The 17,660-nt window shown below is 35.0% G+C and overlaps 1 protein-coding gene across 6 annotated transcripts in view; it reads right to left on the reverse strand.

Annotated features, from left to right (window-relative positions):
• DGKB (diacylglycerol kinase beta) overlaps window positions 1-17,660 on the reverse strand; it is a 648,769-nt gene that overhangs the window by 443,093 nt on the left and 188,016 nt on the right. For 2 of the 6 annotated variants that reach the window (XM_060156127.1, XM_060156126.1), the window contains 2 exons: window positions 15,398-15,430; window positions 6,965-7,081 (listed from right to left, as the gene is read on the reverse strand). In XM_060156127.1, the coding sequence (XP_060012110.1) occupies window positions 6,965-7,081; window positions 15,398-15,430 (150 nt within the window). Of the gene's footprint in view, window positions 1-6,964; window positions 7,082-15,397; window positions 15,434-17,660 lie in introns of all 6 variants that reach the window. The other 4 variants (XM_060156125.1, XM_060156124.1, XM_060156129.1 and 1 more) reach the window with 2 other exon arrangements.

Consider the following 17,660-nt stretch of genomic DNA (forward strand, 5'->3'; position numbering starts at 1 on the left):
TACTCTTACCCAACTTGTTCCCATTACAATCTATTCTTTCTGACTCTGTTTTACTTCCTCTTGTAAAGAGGACACATAGGTTTTGTCCCATGTGTCCTCTTTACAATTTGATTTGTCTCTCATTCAGTTGGGAGATGAGATGGACAAGCTGGATCTGTAGTAACTCCTCAGCTCTTCACCCCTGAACTCCATATGCTCAATCAGCTACTGGACAGAAAGTACCTACTAGCTTAAGACACTGTGCTATAAACTTGCAATGTGACTTCCCCCTCCCCCCATTAAAAGAAACACCAAAACACACCTCTGACTACTAGTATTCAGTTTCCTTTACTTCTCATTCTATTACAAAATCAGATAGAACTCCTAAAGTTTTCACATGCAAAAAGTAAGACTAACAAATGTGGATTTTAGTTGATTTTTGCATTTAATTTGAATTGTTATTCCTTATTTTTAAAGAGAGGGGAGATTCTCAAGGTAATTAAAATATTTTAGCAAAACATAACATCTGAATCCAAATACTAATTAGGATGATCGTCCCAAAATTCAATATTCAGTTTACCATTACATGAAATTACATTAAGTTCATTTGGGCAAATTTCCATATTCATTTGAAAATATATTTTGGAATAACTTTCAGAAATATTTATTAATTGAAGTGTTTAAAGGCATAATTATGACTTATCAAATAAAGGACAGTACCATGCTACACAAAATTGTGTTCTGAGGAAACACTATTACAAACAAATAAAGATCCCACTAAACTATATTATGGTCTGTAGAGGATCTGAAAATATAAAAATATAAAGTATAAAAATATAAAAACCTAGATGTCATTTTTAGGGGTGAGTAGATGGATAATTAGATCAAATGGATTAGAAAAATAGGAGAGAATCTAGATAAAGAATTTAGGATAACGATGATACTCTACAAGTGATAAAAGTCAAGAACCCGAAACGGAAGTACAGGAAATAATAAAATCAAATTAGCCAACTTTTCCTCACATATCCCCTTAACATAAATTATGCTTGTAATATAAGACTGTATAAAAATTGGAAACTTTAGATATTTATTTGTAAGTTAACAGGGACTGTGGAATACCCCTCTGACAATGATTCTAACAGATTAAAACACCTGACCTAATGTAATCTCCATTTAAGGAGTAGTATGTGATTCAATATCAAACCCACTAAAACTCTGATTTTAGGGGATCATTTAATGGTGGTATTTATACAAGAAATGTCAAGGTTTCAGGCAAATCGGCATCGTTTTCAATGCTCATTCAAAAAGCTTTTAAATTCTGCTAAACTTTGGTACTATAAAAAGAAGGTCAATCTAGCAGAGTAAATTTAGGTGCCAGGAGACCAAAGGCAGCGTTTTTTAGATTTGAGAGCCAAAGACCTACAGTACTGCATAGCCATTTTCAAATCTACAAGTTAAAAATAAACAACTTCTGTGTTCACTAATAGTCCGGAAATAAGAAGCAGCATCTTAGTGACAGAGACTGCAATTTGTCACTTGATTCTCGTATTCCTCTTCATCCTTAGTAAAAGAACCCTGAGTTTTAGGATTGCCTACATATGAGGACATTCTCTTATGTAAACATAGCACGACCACCAAAATAGAGAACTTAACACGATTCTGGACTAGCTGCTTTTGTTATAAAAGCCATTATTGAGGCAACTGGTGAAACTTGAATGGGATCTAAGGATTAGATAGCACTAATGTATCAATTTTATATTCAAGTTCACTAATTCTCTTTTGAACTGTATCTAATATAGTCTTTAACAGGACAAAGTTTGGTTTTTTACTTTCATACAATAATTCTGAAATAAGATATAAAACTCATTTATTTTGAAAAGTGATGTACTGTCATCCTAAAATGTCATATGCATTTTGTTATAGACTTTAGCGGGATGGGAAGCAGTTAGACAAAAATACAAGTATTTTAAAAATTCTGTTAGTCTAAAACTATTTGATCTTGGAAGTAAATATTTTTATAGCACTTGAAGTAATTTCAAGTGGAACAGTATATAAAACAGATGAAAAGCAAATTACTATGTCTGAAGTGTGAAAGAACCCTGAACCTGTTCTCAGCTTCCCATCACCCCACTCTTGTGCTTGAGGCATCTCTACGGAGTCCTGGGCTTCTCAAAACAGTTTTTAAAAAAAACATCGGGGGGCTTCCCTGGTGGCGCAGTGGTTGAGAGTCCGCCTGCCGATGCAGGGGACACGGGTTCATGCCCCGGTCCGGGAAGATCCCACATGCCACGGAGCGGCTAGGCCAGTGAGCCATGGCCGCTGAGCCTGCGCGTCCGGAGCCTGTGCTCCGCAATGGGAGAGGCCACAACAGTGAGAGACCCGCGTACCGCAAAAACAAACAAACAAACAAAAAAAAAAAACCATCAGGATAGGGTAATACAGTATAACAAAGAAAATACTGACGGTGGGAGAAAGTGTTCAGGAATATTTTACAGCATGTGTGGTACTTGAAATCTTGCAGAATGGTTATAAATTAGGTGTGAAGGACACTGCAAGAGCAAACAGAATGGATTCTCCTCTATAAAGAATAGAGCTAATCACGTGAGATCGTATTTACTCACATAAAGGGGCAGTTTCAATCATATAGAGTAAACACTGAAGAATAGGACTTTAGGATCAGACTGGTTTGGGATCCCAGTTCAACCATGCCTTTCTACAGATATGCTCTCCCTTAGTGCCATCGATATGCCTTTCACTCCCAAATTCATAACCGTCCTCACCCCTGAATTCTAGATTCACATATCTGTCTGCCTGCTCGACATTTCCATTTGGATATCTAACAGCATCAGAAATTTCGTTCCAAACTTTATTCATCCAGATCCTTTTCCATCTCAGTCAATGGCAACTTCATCATTTCAGTTCCATGGGCCAAAGTTCTTGGAGATGTCCCTACTCTTCACTTCTTAATGAGGCCTAATCCCACTATCTGACTTAAAATTATAGACAACTCCAACTCTCAGCCCTGACACATCTTATCTTATTCAGTTCCATTTTTTTCATTCCATTTATAACCTAGCACATTATATGGATGGAGACATGGACTCATTTTAGAGGTTGTTATATACTCAAAGTATAGAATAGTAATTCTGGACTTAGGGAGTTAAAATGACAGTGAAGAGCTGATTGTAAGAATCAACAGGCCTGAGGACTCCAAGTGGGCATACACACACATATCATCAAAGAAAAGGAGTTAATTTTATACACACTCTATACATTTCTGTATAGTGCATATATGTATGTTTACAGTATTGGGAACTGTAAGGATGAGATATTACAAATAATAAAGACAGTAGGGATAGAGAAAAGCAGTTGTGGCGGGGAAAACACTAGTTCAGTTTTAGATGTTTCAGTATAAAAGTTCCCCTTTTTATCTTTTGCTAAGAGTATTACAAACTAGACTTTTTGGTTTGCAAGTGATGCTTATGCTTGAAAACTTTTTTCAAAGAATAATTAGGGACACGGTAACGTCGGCTTAATACAGTTTAAACAACAGTTCTGTTTTTTTACTTATTTGTTCACATGTGGATAATCATCTGTATTTTCACATCTACTGCACGTTAAGGAATTGTAGTTTCAATGACATTTGATCATATGTATTAAGTGTAAACCTATGGTATGAGCGATGACAAAGACGGAGTACCTAACCACCTCTATTTGAAGTCCCCTAGGACTGGGGTTAATTAATGAGACTCATCCTAAGGTTATACATGATCTATTACTTCCTCTAATTAGAAATAATAATCCTGATCATTATGCTGGTTAGCTGGAAAGAAGTAAGATGAATGTGCTTAACTATGATTAATAGTCTTTAAGTAGTGTAAATCTCTTCTGTCACTGAGTTATATGCAAACTGGGCTGCAACTCAATGCTTTTTTATGATATATATAATTTTTAAAACTTGCAGAAAGAATTAATTTTCTGTAAGAACTTTTTACCTTTTATGATAAAGAATAAGCATTTTATTATTTTAAAATTGATTACCACAACAAAAATGACTTATTTTTCCATTTTGTATGAAATGGTTATCCAATAATTTTATTCTCTTACCTTTTAAATATTTTCTCCCAAATTATGTGAATACCTATGTGCATCATATTTTAGTCCATTCTGCTGAGGTGAAACAGACCACTGCATGTGATTATATACCAATATTTTTTTAAGTAAAAAAATTTTAATGATGATGATTACAGTATTTACTTACTGCTGTTTTATAAGGGCTGATGTCTTCCCTTTGCTAACTGACAACTTTACCTGACACTTTTTTTTTTTTTTTTCTCTTTGCGGTACGCGGGCCTGTCACTGTTGTGGCCTCTCCAGGACTGGGGCATGAACCCGTGTCCCCTGCATAGGCAGGCAGACTCTCAACAACTGCGCCACCAGGGAAGCCCTACCTGACACTTTTATATGTCAAAGAAAGCTATGAAAAGTTACTATCTGGTTAGAGAAATGAAACACATCCACAGAGAAAGTTAATCACCTATTGTTTTTGATGTGACTAATTTAGTTGTAATAAGATTGAAAATTTTGGATCCTTTTTGAATAAAAAAGAAAACACAACTTATATTGCTATGTCAGTTTAAAGTCTTTAGAACACTCCGCATGCACCATTTAATTTTGGTTCTGATGTCTGAGTGAAGTCAGATGTAACTACACAAATCTTAGGAAACTGAGACTAAAGCAGTTATAATTCTAGTGCATTCATGCTTTTTATTTCAAACTTTGCAAGAATGTAATAGTACATGGAAGAGCAAGGTGGTCAGAAATATAGCATTTCTGGACCTGTTAAAATTTGTTAACCAAGGAGACAGGGATTTTAGGAGTAAAACAAACTCTGAGTCACATGGTCCTCATTCACACCTCACTAACTGTGAGGCCCTAGGAATAATTTGACTTCAGAACATCAATATGCTCATTTTTAAAGTGCTAATAATATTTATCATATGTTAGAGAGTTAAGAATTCATAATTATCTCATATGTTCATTGAGAGGTGTCACTTAATACACATAAAATATCATCACAGTGCCTAGCATATACTGTTTAACAAATGATGCGTGTTTCCCTTCCATGTTGAGAAGTATGTGCCTAGCCATATGTAAAATATACTTGAATTTTAAAATTAGGTTTCCCTTTTGTTATTTTCATTGCAGGAACCCAGAGGGACTAAAGATTTAAACTAATTGATATTGTCAATTGACTTATTAAAACTACAAATGTTGATTATTTTCCACTAAAAGTTTCACAGGATCACTTAACAAACTAAAAGCTTTTGCTATCAAAATTATGAATAGATTTCATATTTGGGGCTTTCAATGAGATCGCTTAACACCCAAGTATGCCTTTCAAAAGGTGTGGACACTGATTTTCTCTTTCGATAATTAACTTCTATACTCTCTAACCAATGTAAATAAATTTATTGTTCCCAATTTCCTCTTTTTACATTTGAGTTTAATAATTCATAAACAATATTCTATTCTCAATGTCTTTTATTATGTCAAAACAAAGCAGTAAACTGGTTATCCATATTTAAGCAATAATTACTAAATTTTCAATGAGATATTCAAAACAATGAAGAAGCAAGCATTTAGGCAACTACTGTGTGCTCTCAACTGTGCTTGTAAATTAAGAAATATAAAAGACATAATAACCCACAGAATCACAGATAAAATAATAAATAAAAAAAGATATAAAATCATGTATACTGAACACAACTATGTGACACAGTATATCTTTGTGCGGTAAGAGGTTGGTAAATTTTCTTGGAGAACGTGAAACTTGAAGCCTATTCTTAAGGAAAGGAATTAAAAATTGGAAGAGAGAAACGTATAGGTAGGAAAACAAAACAAAAGAACTTAATCCATAGATTAAGCCAAATTCTTTGATTGTGCTCATGTTTGACTGAGAAACAGAGGCAAATAATTACAATAGATTCAATCTGTAGGATGTCTTAAAATACAGATGGAAAGAAATGTTACTTTTGATGTCAGAGACCCTAGGGGTAATTTAGAGGTTTTTAAAGTACTCAAAACATGATTTTGAGCTACCTGTGTTAATTTAAACTAGAAATATACATGGAGTTTTAATTTCAACTTAAAATATTGGAAGATATGGATAAATTATAATAGATTTTATTAAATAAACTTTCTTTTTTGTAAAATTAATTTATTTATGGCTGTGTTGGGTCTTCGTTGCTGTGCGCGGGCTTTCTCTAGCTGTGGTGAGCGGGGGCTACTCTTCGTTGTGGAGCATGGACTCTAGGTGTGTGGACTTCAGTAGTTGTGGCACTCGGGCTCACTAGTTGTGGCACTCGGGCTCACTAGTTGTGGCTCATGGGCTCTAGAGCGCAGGCTCAGTAATTGTGGCACATGGGCTTAGTTGCTCCAAGGCATGTGGGATATTCCCAGACCAGGGCTCAAACCCATGTCCCCTGAATTGGCAGGTGGATTCTTAACCACTGTGCCACCAGGGAAGCCCAGATTCTTTATTTTTATTATTGATTTAGAAAAAAATTCCACACAAGTAGAGTTCATTTTATTATTTTCTGAAGACATTTTGTGAGTCAAAATCACTTCCAAATAGATATAATAATATGTGCGGAGAACGTATACGTAGAAATAAATAATGCATATGTATATAATAAAGGTATATATGTAGTAATAATTTGCCAAAACTTCAGATTGACACAAGATCTCTTACCAAGTTGAGTTTAAATGGAGATAACATCATAAATGATTAATCCAATCAGAATGTCACTCTGTCAACTATAAAACTGACATCTTGATAAATTAATAAAAATGTTTCTGAAATTGTCAACTGAACAAATCTGCACATTAAATAAACGTGTTGATAGTTGGACATATGCCCTTCTAAGGGCATGGAAGTAACAAATATGAAAGCTACAAACATTTGGATTAAAAAAAATCACACCTGTAGGCCTTGTCCATCCACAGTAACAGAGTTGGCTCTTTGCATTTTGTTCTTGTCAATCACTTTGTTTGACAGCTGGAAACCACCCTTTTCCTTTTTCACTGTTGCTTGTCTTTCCTGTAAGGAAAAAATCTTTTATAAAAATACTGAATTGTTTCACTACAATGGGCAACATAGAGAAGAATTTCATGGCTACAGACTTGGGCCCAGGTTCCAAATTTGGAGTTTCTAGTGAATAATATGAAAGCTAATGTTTTCTACTGGCTCAAAATATATGATAGATGTATGATCAAAATATCAGTTAAAGAAAGGATGTGAAAGAAAACCAAACTGTATTATCCCTACGTACCCAATTATGACTCTGTTAAAAATTATTAAAGAACACTAAAGCTAATCATTTTCAAAAACAATGGTGCAGATAATAATACAGGATTGTAATGTAAAGGATTTGGTACTGAGCACTGAAAATAATGCTTATAAATACATGCAATATTGAAAATGAATACATGATGGACCCTTAAGCTACTATTGATTATCAAGAATGGCACATAACTTAAAACACACATTCCATCCCAGCTAATTGCTACGTTCACCATAATAGAAAATTTTTTTATAGTGGTATTCTTCCTGTTTCTATTTCCTCTCTTTTCACTCTTTTCAACACAACCCAATAAACTTTTATCACCATTAATCCACTAAATCAGCTTTTATTAAAATCACCAATGACCTGCTCATTTGCGCCTCACCTGTTGGTCAGTCTTTACCTTCTCAATTTTTAAACACAGTTTGACAGAATTGACATCTACCCTCTAGAAAACATGCCTCAACTGGGTTCCGGGACACTTCTTTCTCTTAGCTCTCCTCTTACTTGACTAACTGCTCCCTCATAGTCCTTTTTGTTGATTTCTCCTCCAGCTTTATAATCTGTAACGTTTAACACTTGACCTCTCCCTTGGACCGCTCATCTCCACAATCTATACTCACTCCCTAGGTAACTTCATTTAAAACCAAGGCTTTCAATTTCACTTTGATAATGAAGACTTGCCTACCCACCTTAAAAATAAATCCCAAACTGGACGATTATTCACCACATGCATCATCACATGGTTTAAGCACCCGTTATTTGCCTTAATCATCGTAGCCATCACCTTAATGGACCAATCAGCGTCCACCTTTTGTCTCCCTACAGTCAATTTTCTATATAACAGCCACACTTATCCCTTTTTACTCCACTCCAGCTACAACTACGTCACCTTTGTTTCTTGATCACAACATTTGTGCTCTTAAAACAGGGATCTTGCAACCACTCTGAACTCTGCTGGACTGTTCTTGCTCCTGGTCATATGTAAGACAGGCTACTCTATTCCTGTGTGTGTGTGTGTGTGTGCACTGTTTCACATCAGATCCTAGATCAGTGCCTGATAAAATCCCCATAAATGAATGCGGAAATAAATTAATCTTAACACTAAAAAATCAAAAAATTTAAAGTGCCTGAAATATTGTGTTGAGAAGGACTCCTGGGGCATGTCTAGGTTTGTTGTGAAAAACTGTCCTGATCAATTAGCAATGTCTGCCATGTGTGCTTAAAAGTTTGAGTGCCACGTATTTCCTATCACTTATTCAGATATATATACATTTCTGTTCCTATATTTACATATATCTTGTCGATTACTTTTCAATTACTGTAATTTAGGAAAATATTTTAAGTGGAAATATTTTAAAAGTAAAGCTCTTTTTAAATATATTAGGGCCAGATGGAACAGAAAACGTCTCAGACCAAAATAAATGCTAATCAGTGTAGTCCTTTTATAGTCCTTGTAATTTCATGGTGCAAAAATACTGAATATATTTTTTGTGTGGCTGAAAATGGATGGTGTAATAGGATTCCTGAAATTCAAATTCTTTGGAAAATGATGTACTTTCATATAAGCATAATTTCTGGCAAAAATATTGATATTTTAAAAAATAGATCATTTCTTCTAAGCTTGCAAATAACATTTTGTCCATAGATAGTTAAGGGTATAATGCATAAATGAGTGAATTATAGGATGAGGTTTGGAATCAGACATCCCAAGTGGAATCCCATCTCTGCTACTTAAATACTATGTAGACTTAGAGAACGTACTCTTATTCAAAATGGAGTTAGTAATACCTATTTCTCAAAGTTGTGTATGGCTTGACAGAAAATGTATAAAGTTCTAATATTGTGCCTATATTAGTGTATGTGCTCAATAAATGAAAGTTATTGTGAATTATGTAAAATAGGTATGGTTCTTCCATTAGGGTGCTCATCAATGTCACCATTATGCAAAATGCTTGTTATATTTCCAAATACATATATATGAAAAAATCCACTAGTTACAACAGGCATATGTTTAAATAAGTAAAGCTCAATGTTTATATTAGAAAATCCACAGCAGCTTGTGCTGAGTGCAAGCATGTAACACTGTTGGTGGGTATGGGAATAATTTTTTTCCAGGTTCTAGCATGCAGGTAAATAAAACATGGAAACAATGTTCTATAAAAACCTATATTGTGAAAGTTATAACTTATCTTATATGTCTTATATTCTGCCATGTAATCCAACAATTATTATTTAGTATTTAATTCCTAAATGCTTAGGTTATAAGAACTAAAATAAAATTTTAGCCACATTGGAACTTGGTATTTGTGACCAGACTATTTATAAATGTAATTCTGGAAATTTAAGACATGTAAGTATATGTCTGTAAAGAGTTACCAAATTATCTATTAATATTATTTTATTCTTAGCTATGCATATAGCTAGGGAGAATCTTGTGTGGTGAGAATCTCCAGCTAACAGTTAGCAGTTGATTAAGTGGTTTCATGTCTCTCCAGGGAGTCATCCCTCTGAATAAATTGTGGATTAAACTAAACTAATGCTTTCTAGTAGCAACTGTAGCAACTGAAATATAAAAAGAAATTTTAAAACTCTAAATTGTGTTTTCAATTGATAAGATTTTCTTTCTGAAATCTAGACTCATAAGAGGTATATAACAAGTTAATAAAAAAATCTTCAGTCTACCCATTGGCAGGTGAATTTTATTATATAATCTGGATAATACTAAAACTTACATTTGTTTAAACACACACACACACACAATCAAGAAAAGCAAGTGGTTTCTTTGAGGGAAATATGCTTAGTGGGTAGAATTTGTGGAATTAATCAAGGCTGACACTTTAAAAACAGGAGAGACTCATAATCATTTAATTTTTCCCATGGTTTTCTTTTTATTATACTCATTTGTTTTAGGTTTATTTCTAAATTGTATGGAAGTCTCTCTGAACTATTCACTGTATTCTACTTAAGCAGCATAAGCTAACAGGAGGGTAGTTGGATACTTTTTCCTATTTCCACTAAGAAAAATCTTTACTTCTTTCCTCTTTTATATGAGGGACAGGAAGGGTGAAGTAATTGCATCTTTGAAAAATCTGATGTTCACAAAAATTTCACTGGCCTCTTCGGGGGGTTAATTCACCCTGACTGACTGAGTTCTATGATGATATTTAAGAAAGTCACTTCCTATGTTGAAGTTACTGAAAAGTTTCAGGAAGAGCTCACCAGCATTATTCTGCACCTTTATTCAGGATAAAATTGCTCTCTAATAATAGGGGCAGTGCTTATCACTTCACCATCAGTTCTTTTTTTTTTTTTAAGTTTTTGGGCTCTAAATCACAAAATAAATTACTTTGTTATAATTAAGGCAAATTTTATTCTGCTAGATAAATTATCCCAAATATAAAGAGTGGGCTTCCCTGGTGGCGCAGTGGTTGAGAGTCCGCCTGCCGATGCAGGGGACACGGGTTCGTGCCCCGGTCCGGGAAGATCCCACATGCTGCAGAGCGGCTGGGCCCGTGAGCCATGGCTGCTGAGCCTGTGCGTCCGGAGCCTGTGCTCCCCAACGGGAGAGGCCCACGTACCGCAAAAAAAAAATAAATAAAGAGTTGGAAAATGATTGCTTTAATCAATAGAAATTATTCAAACACTGAAAAGGGGTACTCTAACAAAAAAATCATGAAAGAATATAGAACATGTAACAAAATATAAAATACAGTTATTGATATTTCAGCATTTTCAAATATCAACCATTTGTGTTTGCTATGCAGACATTTAAAATATAGAATTCAATGTTTTGTGATCCTTAGACTACAAGTAGAGCAACAGATCTTAACTGGGGAATATATTGTATTAGAATTCCAAAAGAATAATCATCGTAATGAACAGAGAAGAAAAGCTGAAAGGCCAGTCACAGAAAACAGAAAGATGAAATAAATGAAATAAAAAGATGTCACTTTAAATATGTGCTCTAAAATAAGTCTTTTTCTATATCATGCTGATTCTCAGAAGTAGAGTATTTGTAAGTTGTTGAAAACTGCTTTCACAAAAGCGATGCTTACCACAATACTTAAGCCTGCAGTTATCGATCACTCACAAACGACAAGCAGCAAGTGATGATTACCTCAAGCACAGGGTTTTCTTCTTTTTGTCCAACCTCAGCATGAGAGACAGGCAGCAGCAAAGCACCGCTATTGGTACAAAGCCACAAAGGGTGGGGGTAGGCGGTGCTTGGCTGCCAAGAGCACCCTTTACTGGAACCCTGGAACTTGCTTTCTCTGCTACTGCACCGTGTGCCCAAATGGAGACTTAGCCCATTCAGCCACTGGATCTAGGCCCCAAGAATTTCCCAGGAACCCTAGAATTTTAACCTGAGGAACACATGGATATTCACAATATAAAAGATCTTCCTGAAGCAGGAGTGTTACCATGTTCATCTGGGCTTATACAAGTTATGAGCTCCAAGAAACCAACTTAATGACAGTTGCACCTTTAATTATCATAACCTTATTATGGGATTTGAACATTTTCCTGCTGAGAAACATTAATTCATTTCAAAAATGGCAAAGGCTTTAAATCTACTAGAAATCCTTAGAAGTTGCAGCGAGACATGGCTGAGTAGCAGTCTTGGTTTTTAGAAATACTTTTATAAAGTTTTAAACATAACTATAATAAATGATATAAAGATTTCCATTTCTTTTTAATCAGTTAAATAAGTACTTATTCAAAAACAAAAACAAAAATTACTTTGGGCAGAGACAAAAATATGGGCTTGGAGGCCGAATTCTAGCTCTGTCTCTGTAAAGACTTGGGCATGTTATTTACTATCTCTAAGCCATCATTTAATTAATCTATAAAATGGGAGGGTTCATGTGATGACAAATTGAGAAAATGTCAATGAAGGTACCAGCATAAATTAGGCACTCAGTAAATGGCAGTAATTTTTAAAATATAAAAAAATTGGTATGTTTTATCATTAAGTTTAACACAGGTACACTGCTTGGATTATAGTAAAGATAGGTGTTGTGAAGAAGTACTTTATTTACTTTATAGTATTTTATTTGTTTGTCCACTATGTCACCATAACTTGGGATAATTGTGATAATCTGAGTCTTGTTTGTTTGTTTGTTTTTGTTTGTTTTTGTTTTTGCGGTACACAGGCCTCTCACTGTTGTGGCTTCTCCCGTTGCGGAGCACAGGCTCCGGACGCGCAGGCTCAGCAGCCATGGCTCACGGGCCCAGCCGCTCCACAACATGTGGGATCTTCCCGGACCAGGGCACGAACCCGTGTCCCCTGCATCAGCAGGCGGACTCTCAACCACTGCACCACCAGGGAAGCCCAATCTGAGTCTTTTGCAGGAGGATAGAAGACAACAAACTAGACAGAGTCAATCCTAGTCTTAACGTACTTGCAGGTACTACTCACCAACTCAGCCTGAAGGTATAATTTATATCTTGATCCACAGCCTTGGTTTTCATACATCGCACATGATGTGCATATTCTCTCCTAGGATAATTTCATACTGAGTGTGAACCACTTACAAGATTTCTGTTCAAGAAATCCTGATTGGAAGAAATGAAATTTAGGAATGGGAAGGTCCATGTCTAAATCATTTGTTTGGGCTGTGTTTACTAGCATATGGTTGGGCCACTGTAAAATTCTGTATGAGTGTATGGACCTCAACCTTACTCACTCTCCATTCCCTTTGTAAACTATAATAATTGATGGCCACCATAAGCCGAAGCTTAAAAGCCAAGAGGTAGCTCTCTTGTATATTCATACTCATCATCTCTTTCTGCCAGTTGAGTTAAATGCTTAACCTAGTGATTTCTATGTAGTCCCCAATCTGTTTATTCAAGTTCTAAGTAGAATTTATTTTATTATTGGTACTGTGGAATTTAATTAGCACTCAAACTATTGAGTTTTGAATATAAAATAAGTTATTTCCATGAAAAATTACTTGCATCCTTTGGAAAGGCACAATAAAACAAGATTGTGTGTGTGTGTGTCTGTGTGTGTGTCTGTGTGTGTGTGTGTGTGTGTGTGTGTGTAGGAAGAGCAGTTAAGTTGGGCTGGACACAATGACTAAAAGATTTGAGAATTAATAATAGAAACAGATTTTTTTTTTACACTCAAATTGCTTTGCAGATGCCTGTGAGTTTTTCTTATACTTTAAAACAATTGAAAGTAATTGAAAGCAATTACTTTCATTAATAAACAAATATCTTTTCACAAAATAAGGAATGCTTTTGTTATACTTTAAAACAATTGATAATTGAAACTTATCAAGGGTGTTAAGGCTGTGCTATATGCGAGAAAGGGTATATGCCATTTCCAAATAATAGATGTATCCACATAGAAAAGCCCTTGATCCTATGTGAAAAGTTTAGCCAATGAATATACGTTTACATATTTTAAGTAAAATGTTTAAGGTATATACACATTTTTTCTATAAGTTCCCCTACATACACTTTAACCACATGTTCAATTAACCAAAAAGCAATTGTTCTTGATGGTGGTATATAAGGCTTCGTGTGTGTGTGTGTGTGTGTGTGTGTGTGTGTGTGTGTGTGTGTGTATTCACACAGTCACTCATGTATATATCTATACATGTGCTTAAAGAAATTTTTGGAACAACGTAGTTGAAAAAAGCTTATATAATGATTTCAGACACGGTAGAAAGTTTAAGTTAATGTAAACCAATACAGCTTGCCAAAACAAAACAAAACAAGCAAACAAACAAAAAAACAGTACAGGAAGACTTTTAAAAACTTTAAAGCAGACGAAGAGTTTTTCTTGACAAATAAAAAAAGCATGTTTTGAAAACAGCAGTTTTGGTCTCTTTATTCAATCTATAATAATACAAATTATTTAACTAAAAGTGGGAGATATTTTGAGATTAACAAGTCTAAAGAGAAAACTTTAAATCTCTCAGTTCATCATTTGATGAGCTATGATAGGGGCAAAAATAAACTCAAGGATCTTAACATATAAAGTTAATTCTCTGACACTTAAATAATTAGACTAAATAATAAACTTTCCTAATACCTTTGTCACCTGAGTGTGTAATTTAACGTCTACTTTATAATAATTATGATAATGATGGTATCAACTGACTTAAAGAATATAAAAACAGTTTAACATCTCTCTTAGAGTAGAAACATTATATTTCAAGCATAGCTCCTAGTATATTTGTAAGTATATCTATGGTTACAAAATGAAATTTTAAAAAATTTTAATGAGGCAGTCTACACTGATTAGAAAACGTTTCGGGGGAAGAGAGGTTATTACATTTTTGTGCAATTATGTTATCCTCTAAATAAATCATATTCATATAGTATTCAGATATTACAAGTAATATTTTCTAAGCAAGCAGATGCAAATTATAAATTTAGGTGAAAGAATACCACCTGAGGATATCCTTTAGAGATAACAGCAATTGAATGGGATATTGTCACAGAACAATGTGGAGGCTTTGCTTAATTAATTAAAAGGTAAAGTTAACACTTTACTGAAAATAAATGTTGCGGCAATGCCTACATTTATTTTCAAAATCAAAGTCATTTACTTTGTGACTATATTTTATTTCATTGACTTTCTATGCAATGTCATATGCTAAGTGATTAATGTAGACCTACTCTTTTAAAAGCGATGAGGACTTCAAAGTGAGCAAGAGTTTCTCAATTTTCTATCATTGAAAAAAGCTACATTTTAATGGCTTAGAGGAGTGAACTGTTTGGGTTTTCTGCAAGGTTTAAATGTGACAGATAGGAATAATGCTATTCTTATACACTGGTCAAAACTCTGCAAAGTAACCTTTATTTTTTCCTGCATACTTTGTGCCATTTATCTTCTTGTTTCCCTAATGCTTGTCACAAATGTTGATTATAAAGGCTGCAAGTCTATCACACATGAAAACACAAAGATCCCAATTTCAAATATCAAAATATGAGAAAAAATAAAGCCTACAAATTAATTTTAGTATGTCACTGATACAGCCCAAAATGTTCTTTATAACAATACGAGATGTATAAATGACCTATAATTGCAAGTGTGAAAACCTTTGCTTACGCACCTCAGGGACTGAAACTCCTGAAGTGGGCAGAGTCTGCTGAAAAAAGAGAAGCTCATATTAAAGCTGAACAAAAAAAGTCATACTGAAAACAAGTACCAATGAAGGTTCTTATATCACTACACACGTGTGAAATAAATGAATACATTACAAATACATTTCCTTGTCATAATTTTTCTGCTTACTTCCATTAATAAACCAAAATCTTTTCATGAAATAAGGAACATTCTAATGCAGAGGGGATTAGACTGTAGAATTACTTATCCAAAATACAATTTCATATACTTAAAGTAGACTAATCTTTGGCCAGCTTCACAGACCTCGCTACAATAATACTGATGTATTACATTCATATTTTGGAATGAGAACTCATCTCCAAGTTCCATTATCCTTCATAAACCATTCTTACTAATTTTTTAAGTTGCCCATTTACACAGCCCACCATTTCACTTTCTAGTCCAACTTTCAACCCTTTCTACAAATACTCAGTGTCTTTTGATGTAGACACAGCTTATGGTGCTGATTTTATTTTGTGATACTCTGGAGATAAAAAATATATATTCCATTAATAGCAGTAAAAAATAAAAAGATAATTAAATAAATAGCAAAATTTTACTTGAGAGTAATTATTAAAAGATTAGGTTAAATACACTAAAACCAGTCTTCATGACAGCATGTCTTCAATTACCCACCACCCTTCCTTTTCTAAGTCACATTGGGAAAGTTTTTTTCTGGCAAGAAACAGAGAGAAGGTTACCAAATTCCAAAAGCCTGTGTCCTGTGGGACGTTATAACATAAAACACAAATTTGGAAGAATAGGTGATAAATCACACTCAATACTAGATAAAGATTTTCCTTGGTTGCAGGGAGTAGGAAAGCTGGATGGGAAGCTAGTCCTTAGACATTGTGTGTCTCTAGAAAGAAGAGAGCAGTCAGTATATTTGAGTTTCCTCTCCTGGACCAAGCTATGTGTGTGAGACTCCCAAAATGAGAATGAAAGATCTGAGAGCACAGTTATTAGTTTACTGCCTTACCCAGTAGAACTCCAGGAAGGCAACAAAACACAAAAGAATAAATAGCTGCATGTGAGGCTTCATGGCTGCTTGTACAGATATGGAGTAGAAGGATCCAATGTACCCAAAAGCGGAACAGAAGGAGAAGAAGTCTAGGGCAACCCTAGATAAAATTAAAGTGTCTAGGAATACAACTCTACTTGGAATATATTTCCAGGGGCTTCCCTGGTGGCGCAGTAGTTGAGAGTCCACCTGCCCATGCAGGGGACACAGGTTCATGCCCCGGTCTGGGAAGATCCCACATGCTGCGGAGCCACTGCGCCCGTGAGCCATGGCCGCTGAGCCTGCGCGTCCGGAGCCTGTGCTCCACAACGGGAGAGGCCAAAGCAGCGAGAGGCCCGCGTACCGCAAAAAAAAAAAAAAAAAAAAAAAAAAAAAAAGAATATATTTCCATAATATAAGTAAAAAATTCTGCAGCAACAGATTTTTAGTAAAAAAAAAATCATGAAGTCTGGGAGGATGAACTCGAGTCAACTAACCCATTAACAGGAGAAGCCTTATGAGGGCCATTGCTGTTGTTTCTCAGATGGACTGACAACAGGTTTGGTAGAACTTTCATTGCAAGCTTCTGATGTCAGTAATATTCTGGATTTCTGAGTCCAAGTCAGCCTATATAACACCTGGGGCAATGGGTGGTGGGGAAAATGTTTGCGTTTGCTTCAGTCGGGACCAGCTCAAAGCATTTTGTCAGCCTTCTTTCTTTCTTATTTCTTGGTTGAACCTTAGACCTAAATAAACATTTAAAGACATGAATGTAGCCCTTTCATCTTTATCATAATATACAAATATTCGATCTCCTCAAATCCAGATTAAGTGCCTTATCCTATCCCATCCCATTGACCAGGGACTCTCAAGCAATCAAACTAAGATGCCCATCAGGCAGTTTCTAGGGCATGAGTCTCAGATGCTTTCTGTCTTGGGAAGCGTCAATGCTCACTGTGCATGTCTGTACAGAGCAAGTCAATAGAAAGCCAAGTGAAAAGACTATAGTTACCAAATGATTCAGACTAACAACCAATTGCAGTGCAAGGACTTCAAATAGCATAGCTCCTATCCACCCCACCACTACCACCAAAAAAAAATAATAATAAATCAATCAATAAAGGATATTTTTGAGCTAATTATGGGCATATGATATAGACAGAATAACTACTGATATTATGGAATAGTTAATATTTTCAGGTGTGATAAC

The sequence above is a fragment of the Lagenorhynchus albirostris genome, chromosome 8 (assembly GCF_949774975.1).
Source record: "Lagenorhynchus albirostris chromosome 8, mLagAlb1.1, whole genome shotgun sequence".
Taxonomy (NCBI): Eukaryota; Metazoa; Chordata; class Mammalia; order Artiodactyla; family Delphinidae; genus Lagenorhynchus; species Lagenorhynchus albirostris.